Source organism: Alexandromys fortis, unplaced genomic scaffold, assembly GCF_014885135.2.
Source record: "Alexandromys fortis isolate MF-2015 unplaced genomic scaffold, M_Fortis_MF-2015_v1.1 scaffold_83, whole genome shotgun sequence".
Lineage (NCBI taxonomy): Eukaryota > Metazoa > Chordata > Mammalia > Rodentia > Cricetidae > Alexandromys > Alexandromys fortis.
The window spans coordinates 1,861,664-1,886,844 of record NW_026068001.1 but is presented as its reverse complement, the minus strand read 5'-3'; the positions used below and the strand labels follow the sequence as shown (position 1 = coordinate 1,886,844).

The 25,181-nt window shown below is 38.1% G+C and overlaps 1 protein-coding gene across 10 annotated transcripts in view; it reads left to right on the top strand.

Moving 5' to 3' along the window:
• The window catches only part of Jade3 (jade family PHD finger 3), an 86,636-nt gene extending 61,834 nt beyond the window's left edge, over positions 1-24,802 (top strand). For 9 of the 10 annotated variants that reach the window (XM_050160903.1, XM_050160901.1, XM_050160909.1 and 6 more), the window contains 5 exons: positions 1,271-1,438; positions 4,250-4,366; positions 16,667-17,137; positions 18,192-18,306; positions 20,615-24,802. In XM_050160903.1, coding sequence (XP_050016860.1) covers positions 1,271-1,438; positions 4,250-4,366; positions 16,667-17,137; positions 18,192-18,306; positions 20,615-21,525 — 1,782 coding nt within the window. In that variant the 3' untranslated portion in view covers positions 21,526-24,802. The remainder of the gene's footprint in view (positions 1-1,270; positions 1,439-4,249; positions 4,367-16,666; positions 17,138-18,191; positions 18,307-20,614) is intronic. The other variant, XM_050160910.1, reaches the window with a different exon arrangement.
• Positions 24,803-25,181: the final 379 nt, after the last annotated feature.

Here is a 25,181-nt window from a genome sequence, read left to right as displayed (position 1 = left end):
ATTTTATTCATATTATTAGTTTATGTAACAAATACTGTAAATGCACTAAGCACCATCTGTGAGCCAGGACCATGCTGCATTATGGTGACACAGTGATGAAGAACCAGATATACTTTCTGCCCCTCCCCCAAGAAAACCACAGTATAATGATTAAAAAGAAACTACCAGTTTACCAGAGTGCCAGGTGATTTTTGTTTCGGTTTTTTGGTTTTTGTTTTTCAAGACAGGGTTTCTCTGTAGCTTTGAAGGCTGTCCTGGAACTCACTCTGTAGACCAGGCTGGCCACAAATTCACAGAAATCTGCCTGTCTCTGCCTCCTGAGAGCTAGGATTAAAGGCATGTGCCACCACCACCTCTCCACCAGCTGATTTTATAGATTATAAATCCGTGTGGAAATGCATGGAAGAGATAAAAATTAAAAAACAACTTCCAACAAGTGGCACTCATGCTGAATGTAAAAATGTATGTCAAACCAGAGAGGTCTTTTCAGTCAGAAGAAAATATGTTCATGGCAAGTAGTCAAAGTGGGCAAAATATTTTGGAAGCATTTTTTTTTTCAGAAATAGATTAGAGCAATTAAGAGGGGAACTGGACAGAATTGAAGATGGGGGATCTAGAATAATTTCAAGTAATCTTCTACCTCCCTGAGTTCATTTATTTTCTAATATCATTACATAAAGAATTAAAAAACCTCTCAGAACTCATTATGGATTATTGTGATTCAATTCACGAGTCTCCTGGTTCAACCTAAACAAATAATTTCTACAATTTGCTGAATGTTTTTCATGTACCAGGTCGTATTAGACTCTTTATAAACATTAGCTGATTTGTATTCATATAGTTCACTATTTTCTATCCCCTTTTTTCTTGATCACAATAGTACATGACATGTTGAAGTTACTCCAGTACTGATTTGATGACCTGTTACAATATATAAACATTGAAGACAATTTGGAAAACAGGAAAAAGAATCCATTTTCCATTTTTTTAAATAAAAATGTCTGTAACCCAACTCTATGTTAATAATTCGCTAACTTTGGGATGAATCTCCACCTTGTCTTTTTCTATCTAGATAGGCATGCTAATCTTAGTTCAATTGCTGCTACATTCGTTTTTAGTGTTTAAAATTTGCTAAATCCTTTAAGAACTTCTTCAGCTAGATTTGTCTTTATCCCCAAAACAGAGAATATTTTCTTAACTGTGTCAAAATTGGTGTTAGTGCTAATACAGATACACTGACCATTCTTCCCTCTCTTCCTCATGCCTACAGGCTTGCTATGGCATCCTTAAGATTCCAGAAGGCAGTTGGCTGTGTCGTTCCTGTGTCCTGGGCATTTATCCACAGTGTGTTTTGTGTCCTAAGAAAGGTGGAGCCATGAAGACCACCAGGACAGGGACTAAATGGGCCCATGTCAGTTGTGCCCTGTGGATTCCAGAAGTAAGAAACCATCTGAATCTGGGACCATTTACTCCAGGGTGTCCTACTTCCCATGATGTTTAGACAGACAGATACTTGTCATGGAAATGCTTCCTGCTCGCCTATATTTCTGAGATTTCTGTGCTACCTCAGGTCTTCTTGGACACAAGTGTGCATTTTAGCCCAAACTTATGTATTTGTGAGTGGTACTTTCAGTGGTGTTTGATAAATTTGTTTGAGAGAAGAGGCATAAAAGACCAGAGTGTGGGAGATGGAGATGGCATAGCTCTTAGGAGCTCACAGTGCTCTTATAGAGGATCTGAGTTCAGTTCCAGTACCATGTCAGGCAGCTCACAACTGACTGCCTTTAATTCTGCTTCCCAGGGAATTGATGACCTCTGGTCTCCACAAGTACCTCTACATGTATACACATATAGTAAATTTTTATAAACAAATATTTTTAAACTATTTACTATTTTTAAAATAAACACACTACTTTAAAAAAAAGACAAAGTGTGAGAAACATTTTAAAAGTAAACTTTACCTTACTTTAAAATACCTGTAGCCACAACCAGGCGGTGGTGGTTCATGCCTTTAATCCCAGCACTCGGGAGGCAGAGACAGGCGGATATCTATGAGTTCGAGGCCAGCCTTGTCTACAGAGCTAGTTCCAGGACAGGAACCAAAGCTACAGAGACAGAGAAACCCTGTCTCAAAAAAAAAAACTGTAGCCACAAATTAGTCTAAGACATGAAATACCACAGAACTATACTAATAGCATCCTGGAAGGCTCCCTTATATCCCCTCCTTTCCTTATTTCCTGGGAATAATAACCATTTTGATTTTAATCAGCTATAGATAAGTTTTATATGTTTTTAAGCTTCATGTAAAAGGAATTCATACAGTAAGTATTATTTTCTGTCTGGCTAGCACTCCATGTTGTAATATGTATCAGTAGTTCATCAATTTACATTGCTTAGTAGTTTACCATTTTATGGATATATTGTTTATTCATCCTGCTATTGTTCATTAACTTAATTAAAACATGGCTTCTAAACTAGTAGTACATTCCTGTAATCCCTATACTTGGGAGATTAAGATCTAGAAACCAGCTTGGAACTGTCTAGTGAGCTCAAAGCCAACCTACATACTTAGACCCTGTAAACATACAAACAAAACCCACAGATTTGTGCTAGGGTGTAGCTAGTGGTAGAGTATTTGCCTAATATGAACAAAGCAGGTCTCCATTACCAAAAAAATTAAATTAAAAAAGGTTGAAGCCAGCCCTGGTACATATGCCTGTAAACATGCATCTTTGGTTGGAAAGGCAGGATAGTCAAAAGTTCAAAGCCTGGGCTGCATAGTAAACTCAAGAGTAGCCTAAGCTATAGTGAGACCTTATCTCAAACAGAGAAAAAAACAACAAGAGCTAGGGCATATAGCTCAGAGGTAGAGCACTTGCTTAGCATGTACAAAGGCCTGGACTTGATCCCTAGTACCACACTCATAAAAGGAAAACTAATCATCTATAATCCTAACACTCAGAAGGCTGAAATAAGAAGGTCATGAGTTAAGGGCCACCCTGAGTTACATAGATGCTATCTCAAAAATAAAAAATACTAAAACTTTTAGCCAGGCGGTGGTGGCTTACACCTTTAATCCCAGTACTTGGGAAGCAGAGGCAGGTGGATCTCTGTGAGTTCAAGGCCAGCCTGGTCTACAGAGTGAGTGCCAGGACAACCAGAATTGTTACACAGAGAAACCCTGTTTTGAAAGAAAAAAAAAAAACTTCTCTTAGGGCTTCTAATTCTTGATTTCTAGATTCAAAATAAAACAAAAATAATAATTTTAAACATTTATTTCTTGGGTCTGGAAAAATGGCTCAGTGAATAGGAGCACTAGCTGTGGCTGTAGAAGACCCAGGTTCAAGTCCCAGCACGCATATGGCAGCTCACAACTATCTGTAACTCCAGTTGCAGGGGATCCATGGCACCAGGCATACATGTGGTGCACATATATGTGCATGCAGGCAAAATATGCATACACAAGAACAAATATTTAGAAAACAGTTTCTTTCTTTTAAAAGGCATGTATAAATTTATAAAAGAGAAACAAAAACACATTTTTAGCAGTAATTACATTGACCCTTTGTTTCCAGATGGAAAAGAACTTTTTCATCTTTTTTAAAGTATACCTTTCCTTTCAGCATCCCCAAAGACTTAATTTCACTTTGAAGCTACTTTGGCTGAGAGAGTAGGGTAAGCTAATAATAGTTACATAGTTTTAAAGATTGGGGTTTAGAAGTGATATCATCCTCATTCTTTCTAATTACATGCTGCAGTCTCTTCATTACATAAATTTGCTGCTACTTTCCAACAATATTATCCTGCTTTGTGAACCAAATATAAAGATCTGTCACCGCCTGTCTTTATATTTAGTTGATTAAATGAAATAGCAAGGCATGTGGTACCATCTCTAACATAAAACAGATACTAGAATTTCTAAACTTTCTTTCCTTTCCTTAGTAACTTTCTTTGGTTCCTAAGTAAAGATGGATATATCTTGATTCTTTAAGGTAACCATGACTACCTAGTCTACACTCGTGCATTCTCATCACATATATGAATTGTTTACATTGCTAGAAGTAACTGAAGGACTGAGCAATGAAAAGAGATCTGTTTTGTTTATTCTTAGTTTCATACTAACCTTGGAAGATATGGCTTACCTCATTGTTTTAATGTTCTCAGCTTCATATAACATCATTTATAGTTTGTGAAAAGTACTTCTGAGATGCCCTAGTGCCTCTGCCTTATGATGATATTTTATTTGTAGGTCAGTATTGCTTGTCCTGAGAGAATGGAACCTATCACAAAAATCTCCCATATTCCACCTAGCCGGTGGGCCTTAGTTTGCAGCCTATGCAAGTTGAAGACGGGGGCTTGTATTCAGGTAAGTGCCTGAGAAGTAGTGGAATTGAGCTAAAACCAAGAGTCTCCCCTCTCATGTGCAGGATGGTGTCATTCCACAGAGCATGTGTGGAAATCTTTTCAGATGTTGCTTCCAGGCTATTCAGCATGGGTTTTTTTAAAGATTTATTTTTATTTATGTGTATGTGTGTGGGTACCCCCAGAGGCTAGAAGAGGGTGTTGGATCTCCTGGAACTGGATTTACAGGTTGTTGTAAACCATCCAGCATAGCTGGGAACTTGGATCCTCTGAAAGAACAATAAATGGTTTTAACCACTAAGCCTATTCTTTTCAACATTCATATTGGTTGTGGGCATAGTGATATATACACCTTAGGCCCAGCTACTCAGGAAATTGGGACAGAAGAATCAGTTCAGTTCAGGAGTTCAAGGCCAACCTGAAAAAACATAGTGAGACCCTTTCTCAAAATAATACTCATAGTGGTATTTAACCTTTTAGTGTCAGAGCTCATGAATTAACTGAACTCTGAAGCTGAGTGATTTCATTCTTAGTAGGAATAAGCTATAAGCCTATAACTCCCATGTTCAGTAAATTCATTAATTGTCAATTTAAGATCCAGAATGATTGAATAGATGGCTCTATAAACATTTGAGTATGGAAAGGTATATTTGAATAGATAGTCTGGTGACTAGTTTTGAAAATCATTCTCATAGGCTTCTATGTTGCACGTGGCAGTACAAGTAATGTTTTCTAAAATATCTGAGGTACAGTATCACTTCACTTTCTGTTCCAAACATACTAAGGTGGTACTGCTTGTAAGTGGGAAGGAAGGACTGACCTTCCATTCCATAGTTTTACTGTATGACGGTTGAAATTAGATTTTCCTGTACACCTTCAGAGAAAGGAGTCTCTGTAATGTCATAACTTAAGACAATGACTCTAGGTGTTCACTGCTGCTTAGCATAACAGGTTGCAGACTTGTCATCTAACAAATATGAGCACTTGTCATGTTTTTTAAAAATTTCTTTTGGCTGATTTTATTTATCTTAGCTATAACATTTTAGTATTTATAAAGGAAAAGTGTCCCCCTAATATTTATGGACTTTGCTGTCCAGTATTATGTCAATTCAACACAAGCTAGGGTTATTTTGGAAATGACTCAATTGAGAAAATGCTCATAAATAGATTGGTACGTAGACAAGCCTGTGATGCATTTTCTTGATTGATGACTGATATGAGAGGTTCCAGCCCACCATGTGTTTGGGGGGAGGTGCCACTTCCAGTCTCGTCCTGGGTACTATAAGAAAGCAATTTGAACAAGCCATAGGAACAAGGCAGTAGACTTCCAGGACCTCTGCATCATTTCCCGCCTTGGGTTTCTGTCCTGACTTGCCTGGATTATGCAAGTTGTAAGATGAAATAAATCCTTTTCTCCCTAAGATACTTTTGATTATGGTGGATTTTTGTTTTTTTGTGAGGATGTTTGTTATTTTGTTTTTCCTGGTTTTGGGTTTTTTGAGACAGGCGCTCTCTGTGTAACAGACCTTACTGTCCCGGAACTTGCTTTGTAGACCAGTCTGGCCTCGAACTCACAGAAATCCACACATTTCTGCCTCCCAAGTGCTGGGATTAAGTTCATGGATCACTGTGCCAGGCCTGGTATTGGTGTTTTATTATAGCAGTAGAAACCCTGAGCCACTAACCTATCACATTGTGTTTGTTTAAGTTCTTTCCTGTTTGCTCTCCATATATGAGCCTCTTAAAGGCTAAGATGATACCATTCCGCCATTAGTATTCATTTAGGGTTCATTAAATAAATGCATATATGTTTCCTTGTATCAAATTAATTTATAATACATATATTCCATCAAAACAATATTTTCCATGTGCATTATTTAATAATTTTATAGTGGAGATTGAATTTGTATTCAAAAAATTACTTATTCTCATCATTATGGCACCCACATTTCCCACTATTTTGCTGTTATTTATTTATTATGTATACAATATTCTGTCTGTGTGTGTGTGTACATGCCAGAAGAGGGCACCAGGCCTCTTTACAGATGGTTGTGAGCCACCATGTGGTTGCCGGGAATTGAACTCAGGACCTTTGGAAGTGCAGGCAATGCTCTTAACCACTGAGCCATCTCTCTAGCCCCTACTATTTTGCTGTTAAAGATTATTTTTATGCAGTCAGTAATTAATAACATAGTGAGGAAAAAAAAACATTGGCCTTAACCTTTGCAGATCTGAGTTTGCATTGCAGCCTTAGGCTACACATTCTGTGTTCTATTATATTGTTCATCTATGAGTTTTATCTTACCTAGTTTTGTTCTACGCTTTCCCCACACATTGACATGGTTAGACATACAGTAAATACTAGATTAATGGGTGGCTAATGGATAAACAGATGAGTAGATGGAACATTCTAGAGGTTTTTTTGTCTGTAAACCAATGGTTTTTAATTTTATTTCTTAAAGTTTCAGATTCTTGATTTTAGAGAACTCTTACTAAATTGAGGCTATTATGCATTTTTTTAGAAAAGATTACACTTTTTATTGATTTTTATTGAACTATACATTTTTCTCTGTTCCCCTTGCTTCCTCTCCCCTCCCCTTCAACCCTTTCCCAAGGTCCCAATGCTCCCAATTTACTCAGGAGATCTTGTCTTTTTCTACTTCCCATATAGATTAAATCCATGTATGTCTCTCTTAGGGTCCTCTTTGTTGTCTAGGTTCTCTGGGATTGTGATTTGCAGGCTGGTTTGCTTTACTTTATGTTTAAAAACCATTTATGAGTGAGTACATATGATAATTGTTTTTCTGGGTCTAGGTTGCCTCACTCAATATGATGTTTCTAGCTCCATCCATTTGCCTGCAGATTTTAAGATATCATTATTTTTTTTCTACTTTGTAGTACTCCACTGCTTCAATGTACCACATTTTCCTTATCCATTCTTCAGTTGAGGGGCATTTAGATTGTTTCCAGGTTCTGGCTATGACAAACAATTCTGCTATAAACATAGTTGAGCACATGTCCTTGTGGCATGATTAAGCATCCTTTGGATATATACCCAAAAGTGGTATTACTGGGTCTTGATGTAGGCTATATCCTAATTTTCTGAGAAATCACCATACTGACATCCAAAGGGGCTGTACAAGCTTGCACTCCCACCAGCAATGCAAGAGTGTTCCCTTTACCCATAACCTCTCCAGCATAAGTTGTCATCAGTGTTCTTGATCTTGGCCATTCTTACAGGTGTAAGATGGAATCTCAGAGTTGTTTTGATTTGCATTTCTCTGATGGCTAAGGATATTGAACATTTCTTAAGTGTCTTTCAGTCATTTTAGATTCCTTTGTTGAGAGTTATCTGTTTAGGTCTGTGTCCCATTTTTTTATAGGATTATTTGTTATTTTGATGACCAATTTCTTGACTTATGTGCATATTTTGGAGATCAGTCTTCTGTGTGATGTGAGGTTGGTGAAGATCTTTTCCCATTCTGTAGGCTGCCATTTTGTCTTGCTGACTGCATCCTTTGCTTTACAGAAGTTTTTCAGTTTCAGGAGGTCCCATTTATTAATTGTTTCTCTTGGTGTCTATGCTGCTATTTATGCATTTTTTTCTTTTCTTTATTTTTTGTTTATTTTTTTTAGTTGTTGAAAAAAATCCGCCTCCTCTCCATTTCCCATTTCCCTCCCTCTCCTCCCACACATTGCCCCCTCCCCCCTTCTCCCCACTCCTCTCCCCCTCCCCCCCACTCCATTCTCCCTCCCTCTTGAGAATGAAGAGCAGTCCAGATTCCCTGCCCTGCGGAAAGTCCAAGGTCCTCCCACTTCTATTTTTGTGTGGTCCTGGAGATTAATCTCAAGATCTCAAGTATGCTGAGCAAATGCTATACCACTGAACTGCATCCTTATAACAAACTTTAGTATAAGGAATTTAATGTGCTCAACAACTGTATATGCCTAATTGTATACTAGGGTTTACTTTGGGTCTACAACTGTGGAGTTTATATTTTAGTTTGTAAAAGTAGATAGCAATAGATGTTAAATAAAATGTTAGAAGGTGATACCTGCTGTGGAAAAGACTGTGGAGGTCAGTAAGGAATTCCGAAGTGTGATGCAGGGAGTGTGAGTTACAAGTTTAAGCTGAGGGTTAGGGTAGGACTAACTATGGAGGTAACATTTGAACAAAGACTTCAGTGCAAGACAAAAAAACTATGTAGATGTTTAGGATGAAAGTGTTCCAGGCAGAGGAAACAGCCATTGGAAAAAGCCATGAGATAGGAGTGTGCCTGGCCTATTTCATCAAAAAGAATCCAGCAAGGTGAAAATGGAATGTTTGGGAAAGAAGATCAAAGAAATTATATGGGTCTTTAATGGTTAGAGGAAGGACTGTTAAATTTTTTCTATAAATAGCAAGATAGTAAATATGTTAGACTTTGTAGACCATGTAGTTTCTTGTCATAGCCACTCAACTTTGCAATGCGACCATAGACAGTATTTAAATAAGAGCCTTTTTGAGCATGAAAGCTTCTGATAATCCTTTAGCAGACACTGGTCTGGGTTCAAGCTAGATGTCTAGGAAGCCCTGGATTTTGCCCAGCTTTCTAGACATACTTGCTCTAATTGCCAAATTTCCCAAATTTTTCTATTCTGTATCTTATTTTGAAGTTCCTATTCTATCTAGATCCTGAGGCTTGACCTAGTCTATGAACTGAGACTGTGTCTAGAACAAAAAATGTCTTTGAAGCTGGGTATGATAGCATGCACCTATAAGCCCTAACATTTGGAAGGCTGGGGCAGTAGTACCATCAGTTGAGGGCCAGCCTAGGCCATATAGTTAGACCCTGTCTTAAAACACAAGGTGGAAAAAAAAAGATGGAGGAAAGTGGGGGAAGGAAAGGGAAGAGAGGGGAGAGGAGAGAAGAGGAGGGATATACTCTTTGGCGCCAGTCTCCCAGGATTTGAAACCTGGTCTTCTTGCTGGTTATGTAAGCTTAGAAAAGTTATCTAACATCTCTGGGCTTCAGTTTCCACAACTATAATTGGAGACAATAATAGTAATTACTTAAGATGGCAGAGAACATAGCATAGTACCTAACAGATAAATATACATGTTAATGGGACAGCTAGTAATTGTATATGCCCATATTATTATTCCCTAGAGTAAATCTGATTATCTGATAAAAATCTCTAACATTCATTTGGCTAGCCAAACTAAATAGAATCATCCAACATTTGTGGCTTGGATTATAGTAGAGAGATAAGGGCCTGTTTGAAGTCACTTACACGTATACAAAATTTAAATTGGTAAACTAGCACGAGTTTACTGTTAGGCCAATGAGTTCAATTCTGATGGAAATTAACTTCTAAAAGATAAAATCTTCAAGTGGAGAACTAGTAAATAAGAAAGTACATTTTTTCCAGTGACTATTAAAAGTGACACAATAAGGAAAATGAAATACTAAGATTAAAAGGAAGGTGGAGGAGATAGCTCAGTGGTTAAGTACTTGCTGCACAAGCATGAGAACCTGAATTTGAATCCCCAGCACCTATTTAAAACTAAATGTTTGGCATCATACATCTGTAATCCCAGCTCTGGGAGTGATGTGCAGAAGCAGGTAGATCCTGGAATCGCTTAACTGGCTAGCCAGTAAGCTGAAATGGTGAGTTCCACATTCAGAAGCAGACTTTGTTTCAAATATAAAGTGGAGAGCAATTAAGGAAGCCATCTGAAATCAACCTCTAGTCTCCACACATGCACATAACAACATAAAAGAGCATTCTTCCACCCACCTAGGGAAGCATGTCATTGGTTTTTTTGGTTTTTTTTTTTCATATATTTCACAATTCATTAATGGAAGTTGTTCTAAGACTATTCTAATCTCTGCCTTTGGGAGCTCAAAACATTTTAAGGGAAGATTGAAGGCATAAGTCACAAACAATGCCATACCAGGTTGGAATTATGATTAATAGGGTGGTATTTATTTAAAGAGGAAAAAACTTACAGATCACCGTCCCAGACAACAGCCCTCTGCGCAACCAGGGAGGGAGTCTAGTGGGGGGGGGGGCAGGAAATGAAGAGAGAGAGCAAGGAGGGAAGTAGCCGCTTTTTTAAAGGGAGAGAGACCACGCCCCAATGGGCTGGTATCTCAGCAGCTATTGGTTGGAGGAGCGGAAGGACCTCCCGCAACAGAAGATAAATGTAAACATGGGCTAGACATGATGTGATACATGCCTGTAATACCAACACTTGGGAGGTAGAGGAATTCAAAGCCAACTTTGGCTATATAGTCAGGCCATCCAGTTTTCAAAAAAAAATGGGAAAAGTTAGGTAACACTTCAGTGACATCTCTTCTCAGATTGTAGGGCTGAAAGATAATTGCTGGTAGATACCGTAGATGTTAGAGTATAAGAGTGGCAAAAGTGAGCTTTATAGTGTAATTTAGACCATTTATGGCATCGTTTCTGTAAACTGTTGTGAGTTATTTGTATGCTATGTGAAAATGTATTGCTGTGATTGGTATAATAAAAAACTGAATGGCCAATAGCTAGGCAGGAAGAAAATGCTGTAATAGCAACATATCTATTAATTAATTTTATGTGTTCCTGTGACAAAATACCTGACAACAGCAACTTAAGGAAAGGTTTATTTGAAGGTATAGTCCACCCTGGCAGGGAAAGCACAGTGTCAGAAGAATAAGTCAGCATGTCATACTGTGTCTACAGTCAGAAAATAGAAAGTGAGATGAATGTCCAACTCAATTTCTCCTTTTTAATTCACTAACCAATGATGATGGTTCCACCAACATTCAATCAACCTTACTTGCTCAGCTAAATATTTCTAGAAATAGTCTCAAAGACACCACAGAATGTTTTCATGATGATGCTAAACCCTGGCAGTTGACATTAGTGATTAATCATCATAACACCAAAACAAAGCAAGTATGAAACATAAAAGTCAAACGACTATATCACCAGTAGCTGTAGAAAAGAAAATAGGCTATAGAGACATATCAGTAGTTAGTAATATATAATGTTCTTCTAGAAGACCCAAGTTTGGTTTCCAGCGTGAATGGGGTTGCTTACAGCTGCTGCCTATAACTCCAGCTCCAAGACACTGCACTATTATGCATATAACCACATAAAGGCATGCATATCTGCAGAGTTGAAATTAAAATTTAATCTTTGTAAAGAAAAGAAAGTGGCAAAAATGTGGAATAAACTATAGAGTTAAAAGTTAAGGTGGAACCAGGTGGTGGTGGTGCACACCTTTAATCCCAGCACTAAAGAGGCAGAGGCAGGTAAATCTCTATGAGTTTCAGACCAACCTGGTCTACCATAGCAAGCTCTATACCAGCCAGGTTTTACATAGTGAGACCGTGTCTCAAATAATTAATAAAGGTGGTACACACCTGTAAGCCCAGCACATGGGACGGGGAGACAAGAGGACTGGAAGTTCAAGGCAAGCCTAAACTAAAAAATGAATAAAGATAATAAATTAAATAAAGATGGTGTTGGAAAAAGGAAAAAAATAAACAGCAGCAAGGTTAAACAAAAAATGAAGCTGAGGAAAAGAGTAAGCTGTTTTAAAATACAGATATAGAAGATGTAAATAAAGTCCGGTAAAAGTGAATAGATATAAATAAAATATGAATAAAACTATAAATAAAATTTTGAAAAACCTAAAACTATAGTAAAAAGATAAATAAGCTGAATTTTTTAAATATATAATTAACACAACATCCTTTCCCAGTCTTTAAAAACTAGAATGTTATTCGTTATGTTATTGCTCTAGAAGTTTCTCTGTTTAGCTACTAAAAGCCAGTGCTGGCCATAGGAGCCAAGCAGGTTGCCACTTACCACACACAGAATCTGTCTGTTTCTGTCTCTAACTCCCTCCCTCCCTCCCTCCCTCCCTCCCTCCCTCCCTCCCTCCCTCCCTCCCTCCCTTTCCCCCGTCTAGTGGGGATATGGCAAGATTCACACCAAATCCTCATACTTGATTTAAGGCTTACATGGCCAGTTAATGCATAAGCTAAGGGGTATTCTGCAAATGCATCAAAGAATGGGGAGGCAAAAAAAATGCACCACGTTCTGCACTGGACAGAAAGAATCAAGGAAACCCAGTACTCTGCCTACCAGACCCCACCCAGGAATTAATAACCCCAAAGGAGGCTGCAGAAATAAATTGATAACCCAAGAGTAGGCCTACCTAATGACCAAGTACCAGTTATAAAGTATCAGCTCAAAGGCCACTCTGTGCTCTCAGTCTCCACAGTAACCTGAAGATAACTGGGTTTATGACTCATTAGAGTAGTCAGGGTCAGTGACCACCATGCCCTCCACTCCCTGCCTAAATACCACAGCTTGTCCAAGGAGATGTATATCTTATGCTCTCACTATATCACCCCCAAAACCATGCATTCCGTGTTTATTTCTCCACTCATAGCCTTGGAGGCCAGAGGTAATATTCCATTTGTCTGACACCTTGTTCTTGGGTCCTTCTGGCAGTCAGGTTGATATCATGTAACCCAAAGCCTCTACCATAGTCACACAGTTAGCATAAACTACGTATTAGAACATTCCAAAGGCTTACTTGCTACTTCTCAGGTAATAGAGGCAAAGGGTCAAATCCTTCTTTGGGCAAGGTTAATCCTTTGCCACACGGTATTCAAAAGAAAGGAAAACATAAATAAAAACTTCTGCATAAATTTTCATAGCAACATTATTTTATAATAGCAATAAATAAATATTTGGCTCCAAAAGTTGGCTGGGCTTTCTTCTTTTAGTCCCAAAGTGTACACAGACTTCCAATTATAAATACCACAGAATAACCTTTTCTAAAACTAGATGATTTTACAGCAGAGTTTGCTAAGAGACATTTCTTTTTTTTAATATTTATTTATTTATTATGTGTACAACATTCTACCTCCATGTATGTCCACACGCCAGAGGGTGCTAGATCTCATTACAGATGGTTGTGAGCCACCATGTGGTTGCTGGGAATTGAACTCAGAACCTCTGGAAGAGCAGCCGGTGCTCTTAACCACTGAGCCATCTCTCCAGCCCGAGACATTTCTTATTATCATCCATGTATTTGTCTTTTTTGTGTAATTTCTCTCTCTACATTCTACAAATTTGTCCTGGAAGACATTCATTCGCTTTTAACATTTTATTGGTTGTTGCTAAAATATGCCTTTTACTATTTGGTTTATAAGTATCTGTATATAGATTTAAGCCAATTGATAATAAAAATACTCAGATAAAAATGCATCTTGAGCTTAACATCATCCTCATTTTCATAAGGTTTGTCAAATATGTGGAAATTTTAAGGATACATATTTCTATGTAATATAACCAAATTTTCCAAAAGAACTATCCAAAGCTAAGAAGGTCTGTTTTGTGAGAATGTGCTTTTGTCAGTGAAAGAATCTAGTAGGTATCTAGATTACCACTTCATTGGAAATGGACAAGTCTAAATCACATATTTTTAGGATAAGTTTAATTAACAGTAAGTGTAAGGCTGGATTGGATTATATTAGAGTTATATCGCATTCCTGAATTTTTTTATCCTTTGAAGTTGTTTAAAGATAAACCTCCTTCAGGAGTGGTGCTACACACCTTGATCCTAGCACTCGGGAGGCAGAGGCAGACTATCTTTGTGAGTTCAAGTCCAGCCTGGTCTACATAGTGAGTTCCAGGATAGCCATGGATACACAGAGAAAACCTGTCTTGAAAAATTCCTTTACTAGTTGACAGTATTGTCTTAGAAGAAGAGGATTGAGTATTCAAGAAAAATGAAATAATTATACAACAAATAATGTGAGACATTCTTCAGCAACTATCAGTGGGGTATTAAAAACAGATCATCTCCCAGATCAAAGTTATAGAATGTAGAAATATAAACTGCACCAGATAAAAAATACATAAGTGATAATTAGGAATGTCTCTTAAGCAAACTGCTATAAAACCATCTAGTTTTTAGAAAAGATCATTCTGGGAACTGCAAAAATGGCTCAGTAGTTAAAAGAGTTTGATATTCGTGCAAAGGACCCAAGTTCAATTCCCAACACCCACATAGACCTGCTCACAACTCTGTAACTCCAGTTCCAGGTGATCTGATACCTCTTCTGACTTCCATATACATAGTAAACATGCATACACATTCACATAAATATTTTTAAAGTCATGTGATATTATAATTAAAAGTTTGTACATTTTGGTGGTAAAGAGGAAAGCCAGCTATTAGAAAATAATGCTGCTGTTATTTTGTTTTAATTTCTATTGGGTATCTTGAACTATGAAAAGTCCTGCCATTTTGTTTTTTCTTTTTTTTATTTTTACTTTTAAAAAATATTTACTCTTGCCAGGCATGGTGGCTCATACCTTTAATCTCAGCACTCAGGAGGTAGAGGCAGGTGGGTCTCTGTAAGTTTGAGGCCAACCTGGTCTACAAAGTGAGTTCCAAGACAACCAGGACTACACAGAGAAATCCTGTCTTGAAAAAGTATATAAGTAAATAAAATAAATAAATAATGTTTGCTCTTAACTTTTCATTCAGAAAATTAAGGACATTTGATTTAATTCATAAAGGTTTTGACAGTATATGTGGTCTCATTCTATTTTCTTAGAAAAAAAAATCTCGTGTTAGCATATATGTGTACCAATGTATTTTAAGATCTCTTAAAAGGAAATCTATAACAACTTTTTTTAGTTTTTCGAGACAGGGTTTCTCTATAGCTTTGGAGCCTGTCCTGGAACTCGCTCTTGTAGACCAGGCTGGTCTCGAACTCATGGAGATCTGCGAGTGCTATGATTAAAGGCGTGCACCACCACCCGACTCAAAAGATATAACATTTTAACCATAACAAATGGTAATTTAGCTTAGGCACAGGAATTTATCTGTCATGGGCTAGATTCTTCCTGCTCTTTCTCCCTATGAATAGTCAGTGTGTTCCATGGTAATGCTTAATAAATGTGTTGAATTTACCAGTGAATGACAGAGTAGTACAAACTTATTTTAAAATGTTTGTAACAAAATCCTTCAGTAACTTACTACAGTGATGGAATGTGTGTGTGTGTGTGTGTGTGTGTGTTGTCTAGTTTGGCTGAAATGTGGTTCTTGGAACTGAGGAGTTAAATTTTTCAATGTATGCCATTTTTTAAAATAACACGTATTTATAGAGGGAGCACACACGTGGAGATTAGGGAATAATTTGCAAGAGTCAGCTTTCTCCTACCATGTAGGTCCTAGGGATCTAATTCATCATCAGTTTTGGTGGCAAAACCCCTTATCTGCTGAGCCATTGTTCCTCATAGTATGTAATTTTAATTAGCCTTTTTTTGTAATTTTGGAGATGAAACCCAGGGCCTCACACATGCAACAGAAGGGTTCTAACATGGCTCAACATCTTGCCCCCATTTAAGTTAGTATAAATTTAAGTAGCCATTCATGACTGTGGTCTAATGCATAGTTCAGGTGTATTAGGACAATTTCAGGAAGTAAGGTTACTTAGATACTGGATTTATTGTGACCTTTTAGAGCCATGGCTGTCCTAGCAATAATATTAACTATGTCTTTTCTTTCACTTATTCTGAGCAACTGCTTTCTCAGTAGTTTATGGTATTGCCTGAATTCATGACATCCTAGTACATAGGTAGTTGATGTAGGTTCTGTCTTAAGCTTTATGTCCAGGAATTTTTCAGCTATTAGTAGGTAGTGTGTGAAAAAGTATTACAATAAAAGCATATATAGGCAATGTGGAAGACGCAGAGAAGAAACCATATAACTTTACATAAATTAAGAGACTTCTCAAAAAAAGCAACTCAATACTTGCAGCTTAAATTGAAACCTTAAAGTGGGAATTTCATATTTTTGCTCTTTTCTATATGACCAAGTTTCCTGGGTAACATAAAAAAAATTCTTGGGCTGGAGAGATGGCTCAGAGGTTAAGAGCACTGGCTGGTCTTCCAGAGGTCCTGAGTTCAATTCCCAGCAACCACATGGTGGCTCACAACCTCCCTAGCGAGATCTGGTGCTCTCTTCTGGTCTGCAGGCATATATGCAGGCAGAACACTGTATGCATAATAAATAAATAAATCTTTTTTTAAAAAAAAAAAAGGGGGGGAAGCATAATTTTTTAAAAAATTCTTACTTGTAAAATATGTTTCTCTTTTTTTTATTTGTAAAATATTTGTCATGGTCAAGCCTTTCCCTGTCTTTTTTGCTTTCTATAAGCTCACAGTTGGGGCCAGAGACATAAGTGTTCCCTATCCTCTTCCCATCTACTGCCTTAACACATTTTTTCTCCTTTAGTGCTCTGTGAAAAGCTGTATCACTGCCTTTCATGTCACCTGTGCCTTTGAGCACGGCTTGGAAATGAAGACTATCCTAGATGAAGGTGATGAAGTAAAATTCAAGTCATTTTGCCTCAAGCATGGCCAAAACAAGCCAAAAATTGGGGAGGCCGAGTACCACCACCATAGAGTTGCTGAGCAGAGCCAGGCAAAAAGTGAGAAAACCAGCCTGCGGACACAGAAACTTCGTGAACTAGAGGAAGAATTCTACACCTTGGTCCAGGTGGAAGATGTTGCCAAAGAGCTGGGGCTATCTGCATTAACTGTTGACTTTATCTATAACTACTGGAAACTGAAGCGCAAAAGCAACTTCAACAAGCCATTAATTCCTCCCAAAGAGGATGAAGAAAATGGCTTGGTACAGCCAAAAGAAGAAAACATCCATACTCGTATGAGAATGTTTATGCACCTGCGGCAGGACCTAGAGAGGGTAAGATGACCAGCTCTTACTATTGTCTACATAGAGATAGAAGATATTTTTAAAATGACCACTCCATTATATAGTGTGAGCTTCTGTGTCTTTCTTTATCATCTGAGTTCATTGTGGTCCCAGACATTGGGTTCTGTTTAAATTTTGACTGGGATTGGAAAGGCTTCATAAGTACTTGCTCTATGAACTTTTAATTTATGATTCCCAGTTGATTTACTTTTAAATTCACTGTCAAGTCTGAAATGACTCAGCTATATTTTACTGACAAATTCCTGAGACTGAAGCCTGATGAGTGAATTTTGTTCAGAAAAGCCCTGTCTCAGGGTTTTTTAGACTCAGCGCTATTGACATCTTGAACTGCATTAGTTCTTTATGTGGAGTGCTACCCTTTATTACAAGTGGCAGGATAGGATGTTTAGCAGCATCCGTGATTTGCACACTAGATGCCAGTCCCCTTACATACTTGGTTTTGACAGAGAAAGTTGTTTTCCAAATTTACCAGATTCCTCCTAGGGGTTAAAATCATCTCTGGTTGACAACCACTTCAGCAGATAATTTAACTTACGATATATTCATCAGGTAAATTTAGTGCTATAAGAATTGAGAGAAAAGTTAGGTACTGTGTTTATCCTAGGAAATTTCATAATTGTCTAATTCTGGAAATTAACCAGGCTTGGTGGTACAGAGGTCAAGTGCTATCATTCATACTCAGGAATAAAAAGGAAAGGCTAACATATTATGCCCATTATCTTCTCAGCTGGACTGTGTACATAAATATTGATCCTCTTAAATTGTAGACTAGAGAATAGGTTTCAGAGAGAATCTTGGAGCACTTGCTCTTAAAGCCCATTGACATGGGAACCATGTCCCAATGATTATCATGCTATAGTAATTCCTTTGATTTGGGTCATGGTCTGTGGCCCTTGGGTCTTGTCTTCACTCCTCACTCCCACAGGCACCAGAATTCAGTGACCTTCAGTGTAACTGAACAATTTCAACTGTAAATTTGCTTATTATAACAAACATCTTTATTCACTGGGGATTGGGCTTGCAGGTTCGAAATCTATGCTACATGATAAGCAGGCGAGAGAAGCTGAAACTTTCACACACCAAAGTGCAAGAACAGATCTTCGGTTTGCAAGTCCAGCTTATCAACCAAGAAACAGAAGGTAACAACCTGTGTGTTAAAATTGTACTAGCAAATATAGAGACTGATTATATCCATTTTTACAATTTGGTTTTATATCTATTGTGCCACTTAAAAATTGTTTTGTATGCTTCAGTCTAATTCTGATAATTATGTGACCTATTTCACTGTCAACTTCCAGTGAGAAATTAATTCCTGGGTAGAAATCCCCTTCCCGGAAAAAAAAAATGAAAGGAAGGAAAAGAAATTCCAGGATAGGATTAGAGGAGTTGTAAATCTAAGCCAGATAATCTATTAATTACAGCCATGAAAGTGTTTTGTAGTTATCAAATTCACTTAAAATCAAGAAGCCAACACCAAATTCTAGTTTCCAGAAACCATTTAATTCCAGGGTTCCTTATCTTAAAAGTAATCTGTTAAAACAGATCTTTAGCTAGAAGTTAAAAGATATAGTTCTAATCTTTTCATTTATTCGCTAATATTTATTGAGAACCTACTAGGGTAGTGGTTCTCAATCTGTGGGTTGCAACCCCTTGGGGGTCAAATAACCTTTTCACAGGGGTCATGGAAGACCGTTAGAAAATATAGGTATTTACATTACAATTCATAACAGTTGCAAAATTACACTTATGAAGTAGCAACGAAATAATTTGATGGTTGGGGAACCATTAAGCATGAGTAACTGTATTAAAGGGTCACAGAATAGGAAGGTTGAATACCACTATACTAGGAACTAAGAACTAAACTAGAAGATAGAGCAGTCAACAGAGAAATCCCTACATTACCCATTTGATGAGAAAGATACATGATGATACAGTACCTAAAGTAGATGCTTGGCTAGAATCATGACAGTCATATACAGGACACTTCCCTATGTGTCTTTTAATATAGAATAGGTGGGAGAACCTGATCACTAAGGGTAACTTAGGCAAAATGTATAAAATCAGCACCTGTTAAAAGCCAACCATAAAATAAGATAAAAACATAGAAACAAGATGTTAGGTAGACATCAAAAGCCCCTGGGGTATTTGTGACTGCATTATAGGATACTGGTATAGCAGGAAGTAGCAGGGATACTCAGCCACAAGGTTACCCTGTAACATGACTGTCAAAGCAATAAAAAGTAAAGAAAAACAAGGAGGAGCCTCTGTGTGATAACAAGATTGGACTCAGCCAAGTGGCTTCTGATTATAAGAATATAGCAGCTTGGGCTGGAAAGATGGCTCAGAGGTTAAGAGCACTGACTGTTCTTCCAGAGGTCCTGAGTTCAATTCCCAGCAAGCACATGGTGGCTCACAGCCATCTGTAATGAGATCTGGTGCCCTCTTCATGTCCAGCAAGCATACAAACAGACAGAACACTGTATACATAATAAATAAATTTTAAAAAACGAAAAAAAAAGAATATAGCAGCTTACAGCATCAACATGTGGCAAGCCCTAGCAGAGATGGAGGCTGTAGTTGTTCAAAATGGTCCCTTGGGGGAATGCATGCTATCCTTTAGGATACTTCCAAGCTATCCTTTCTCATTTTTATGAAGCTATATATTATAAGAAGATAATGGGCAAAGACCAATTTTATGGTAACATATCCGGATAATTAATGCATCCTAGCATAGGCATCCTATACCTCTCCCAGGGCCAGCAAGATGATTCAGCAGCATTTGCTTCAAAAGCCTGGTGGCCTGAATTTGATCCTTAGAACCATGTAAAGATGGAGAGAACTGACTCCATAATGTTGTCATCTACCTTCACATGCATGCTATCGCACATGTGCCCATATATGGGTCCAATAATATTTTTTAAATTATTCTACACCCCACAATGGTAATTTGTAATTAGGATATTATAAAGTAAGGACATAAAATATTCAGGAACCACCCACTGCTTCTAATCCCAGATTAAATAAAATACCTATGTGACTTTCTATTTGGCTTGTTTGGGAATGCCTGAAGAGAATGAGCGATAAAATCTGAAATGTCTTGTGTTTAAGGCACATCTTCAGTCCTACTCATTACCCATATGCCCAATCATAAACACACAAGAAATGAAAGACATAGAAATGGAGACATAAGACAGAGCACACTAGTTGTTGCTATTGTTTTATAGGTTAGGAAAGCAAAGGTGTAAAGGTTGAGAGCCATGGATAGTGTGGGACTGTGGGTTCATCCTCTACTGCAGCTCACTTTACCTGCTCACCATGGTATACATGCTCATCAAAGACAGGTGCTCATTAGACATTTGGAACAATAGGTTCATGAACTCTCTTTGTGATACACATATGCTTAATAATTAAATCAGTTGTTAAGCAAATCTTCCTTTTTGATTTCAGGACTTTCTTTGACAAATGCACTAGAGAACTCATTGTTTTACCCACCACCACGTATCACCTTAAAGTTGAAAATGCCTAAATCAGCCTCAGAAGACTGCAGAGACAGCTCCACAGAAACAGAACACCAACCCTCCTCACCTGGCAGCAGCTCCCCTGGTCACAATAAAAGGAGCCCACAAATGCCTGAGGAGCCACTGGACATGAATGTGAAAATGTATCCAAGACATCCACTAGAAATCAAGAGTAACTGTTTGCTGGCTAGTCGCAGTCATTCTCGAAGTGAAGCCAAGAGTTCCAGTCCTGCTCAGAGAGCTCCATCTGCCGAGTTCTATCATGGGCAATCATCAGGAAAGCCTCTGGCCCTTCAGGCTGCCCTCCACGGACAGGCTTCTATTGGTAATGGGAAGAATCAGCCTAACTCCAGGCTTGCCGGTTCCAATGGCCTGGAGGGCAACTGGTCTGGGAACATCACCCAGAAAGATAATTTAGATGAGATGTTCTGTGACCAGGAGTCAGTGCTCAGCTCCTACTTACCCAGTCAGGGCAACATTAGAAAATCTGGCATAGAACACTTTAGCAGATCCTTTAAGGAGGCCACCAATACATGGGTGAGGCCCACTGAGGACCTCCAGTACTGTGTTAAACCAACTAAGAATGTGAGTTCTAAGGAGCAGTTGTGGGGTAGACAGCTTCTCAGGCGGTCAGCAGGAAGAGCTCCATATCAGGAAACTGATGGGTATTGCCCTGATTTAGAGCCCAGCGATTCAGAAGCAGAAGGGGAAGGGAGTAAAGAAACACCAAGGGTAAAGAGAGAAAGTTCTGACCGAGAAAATCCTTCTCATGATTCTGTTCGGGAATGCCATGGGAAAAGCGAGACACATCCTCATTCCCACAGCTCAATGCAAAGGTGATCAGAAATACCTAAGCAGCTTTTGCCTTTTCCCCACATTCTAGGGGAAATCTAAACACCAAAAGGATTCTAGTGTATATTAGGAGGAATTGCAGGGAAAATGATGGTGTGATGTTTTTGAAAAGGTTTCAGGTCTAGTTTTTATAAGCACATTACAAGAGTTGCAGATTGACTGGGGTTGCTTTGTTGGAGGCTGCTGGTAACAGTTGGGCCCAGAGTATTTGCTCAGTGAGTACTTCAGGACTGCTTTTCAGTTATCTTAACACACTGATTAATCTACGTATTAAGAATCCTTGCATTGTCAATGGATTTGCAAGAGAACATGACAGACACTAAAACTACTTATCTTTTGAAACTATAACATGTGACTCCTTAGAGCTCATGTCTGTAGAAAGTTTCTAATTCCACTGGTATCTATAAACCTCTTTAAGGGAGAGACCAGGAGAGCAGCATTCTCAGATACTGTCACTATTGTCTTCCTTGCTTCATGCAAGGTTGAGTTTCTTTCACAGTATCATATCGTATAAAGGCAATTCTCCTAAGTGTCCAGTGCCTGTTCCTAGACTTGCTTGTTGGGAACACACTCATAACTCTCTTATCCAGCTAACAAGCTAACTTGTGGATAGTGTTTACAAAAGTACTACTTCCAAGGAAATGCTCTGCTTCTCAAGGCATTTGCGAAGACTTCAGAGCCTTTCCTGAAGTGTGACCTTTTCTGGGATATTTGTACCAGGTCAGGGTTTTTTGTGTTGTTTTCAAATAAGTTTGACTAAAGTTGGGCTGACAGTTTTTGTATACCTGCTTTAATGTTTATAAAATTTTTATTGAGGTATAATTAAAATATAGTGTAATGCACAGAGGGTTAAGTATTCTTACCTGCTTTAATTTTGAAACAGATTTTTATTGTCAGACAAATTTGAAAGCATGTGTTTAACACATGGATATAATTTAGCTTTGTATGAATATTGAATCCAAGGCAATTTCCCAAGTGTAAAAGTTAGAGCCATTTTTCAGAACTTGATTATACCACATTACCAAATAATTAGCCTTGATTCATTTCTAGAGGAAGAGAATTTTGAATTAGAGAATGATATAGGTCTGCTTCCCATTTAAGATAAGGGGAAAGTAGCAGTTTATAAAATGTGAGGCAGACTGTAATTCTCAACTCCCTTTTCTTCTTAGCCTTAAAATAATATTCTCTTTCTTCTAGTTTGGGAACATACAGAGAAAGTTTTCAAACAAGAGGCCATTTTCAATTTCTGAAGTTTCATGCTGGTGCCAGTGAGGGCAGTAGCCCTCTAGCCAATGCAGTGGAGCAGTTGGCCCCCTCCTGCTTATGTTCTTAGAACCTTGTTAAAGGCGTCTTTGGGGTTTTGTCCCCTCTCCCTCTCCCTCTCCCTCTCCCTCTCCCTCTTCCTCTCCCTCTCCCTCTCCCTCTCCCTCCTGTATTTTGCCTTTGGCTGCATCTTCAAAATGTTTGTGTGCCTATGAACATGTATAAAATGTGTGAACATACTATAACATGTGTAGTAGGTGTTCTGTATTTTGTTTTAGTTGAAAAATGAGGAAGAAAATTTCCTCTTAATACCCTCAGCCTCTGTTTTTGAATACTCCTGAGTACATATAAATTTAACACTTTCATGGTAAAGAGAGTATAATGGAGGTGAGTGGTAAATTTCTTATATTAAAGGCCAGTAAATTGGCCTGTGTGCTTTCATGCCTTTGAATTCTGAGTGGGGGTGGGGAACAAACATGAAAACAGTGCTTTAGCCAAATTCCATTGGGAGAGTATTGCCTGAAAAATCATTCAAGTCAGGGAAATAAAATGGTAATATTTTTTACAGAATTTTCCTGGGTAACAAATGAGCCTTCAGTTTGTATACATTCCAAATACCCCAAAATGCATCTGCAACATTTTGTTCTTTGAAGTATTACCTCTTAACCTTTGTTAATGTTTTTTGTCTTGTCTTAAATAATTCAAGTTTTGAAGATAAACTCAATCTTTTTTCAAATGTCACCTTTTTATCAATACTTTTTCATTAAATTATGAAAACTATAAACTACTGTTAGTGTGGTAATTTTCTGTTTTGGCATACTGATTTTTAAAAATCTATGAATTTACTTATGTTAGAAGGGAGGTTCAAGGATGAGGAATTGAATGTTTAGAAGCACAAAATCATCTGATCATGGCAATGCACGCCTAGACTCCCAGCATTTAAGGCTGAGGCATGAAGATAACTTCTAGGACAGCCTCGGATATAAGACCCTGTTTCAAAGAAAAAAAAGAAAGAAAAAAGCACATATTCACAATTCAGGTCAATATCAGAATTCAAAGAGAACCCTTTGTACTTTGCCCAGAAACCATGATTTCATCAGGCTAGTAAGATAAAAACCTTAGGATCAACATTTAAAATGGTCAGTGACATAACGTGACAGGATACACAAGACAATTGTTTATAATACTCATTTTATGCAGAACTCTGGAAGTCTGTCATGGAATCAAAGTTATATGGTCTCATTGGGCAGGACTTTGAGGGGGTCAATATTTTCAAGTTGTCAAGGATCATTAAGTAAATCAATAGTGAAAGAGATGAAAATGATTGTTTCTGCCTCTACCTACCTCATGTGCTTGTTAGTAGATGACTGTTTTAGTAATTCATTCTGAAGATTTTAAACTATTAAGTATATCCTGTTACATCCAAAAAAGGTTGTTGGGTTTATAAGAATGTATACATTTCCAGTGGTAGGTGAACGTTTGTGTTAAAGAAATGTTTAAATGTAGAGAGCAAGCCAGATAATAATGCACAGTCCCAGGTTTTTTACCTGCAAGATCAAAATCCTCAATATGTTTGCTTGTTTATTTGGGTTTTATATTTTGTTTTGTTTTTCTGTTTTACTATGGTGAGACTGGAAACCAAGACTCTGAACGTGCTAAATAAACACTCTCACACTGAGCTGCCAAGCCCCTTTACTGGCTTTCAGAACAGAAGAAAAGTACACAGCAGCAAAAGCATATTTAGCGCCCATTAACTTTGATGTATTATTTAAAAAACTGTATTATATAAACACTTGATTTTCTCAGTTGGATTGTTTTGTGAAAATCAGAAATTGTGTGATAATGGTTTTAAAAGAAGGTTTAGTTAATAAATCCCACCTTGGGAGTGGCCCTTCTGCAGCCAACTTTTTTTTTTAAATATTTTTTATTGAAAAAAAAATTTCCGCCTCCCATTTCCCTCCCTGTCTCCCTTTTCCCCCTTCCTCCTCTCCTCTCCCCCTCCCCCACTCTCCCCCTCCCTCTCCAGTCTGAAGAGCAGTCAGGGTTCCCTGCCCTGTGGAAAGTCCAAAGTCCTCCCCGCTCCATCCTGGTCTAGGAAGGTGGACATCCAAACTGGCTAGGCTCCCACAAAGCCAGAACATGAAGTAGGATCAAAACCCAGTGCCATTGTCCTTGGCTTCTCGGCAGCCCTCATTGTCCGCCATATTCAGAGAGTCCGGTTTTATCCCATGCTTTTTCAGTCGCAGTCCAGCTGGCCTTGGTGAGCTCACAATAGATCAGCCCCACTGTCTCCGTGGGTGGGTGCACCCCTCGTGGTCCTGACTTCTTTGCTCATATTTTCCCTCCTTCTGCTCCTCCTTGGGACATTGGGAGCTCAGTCC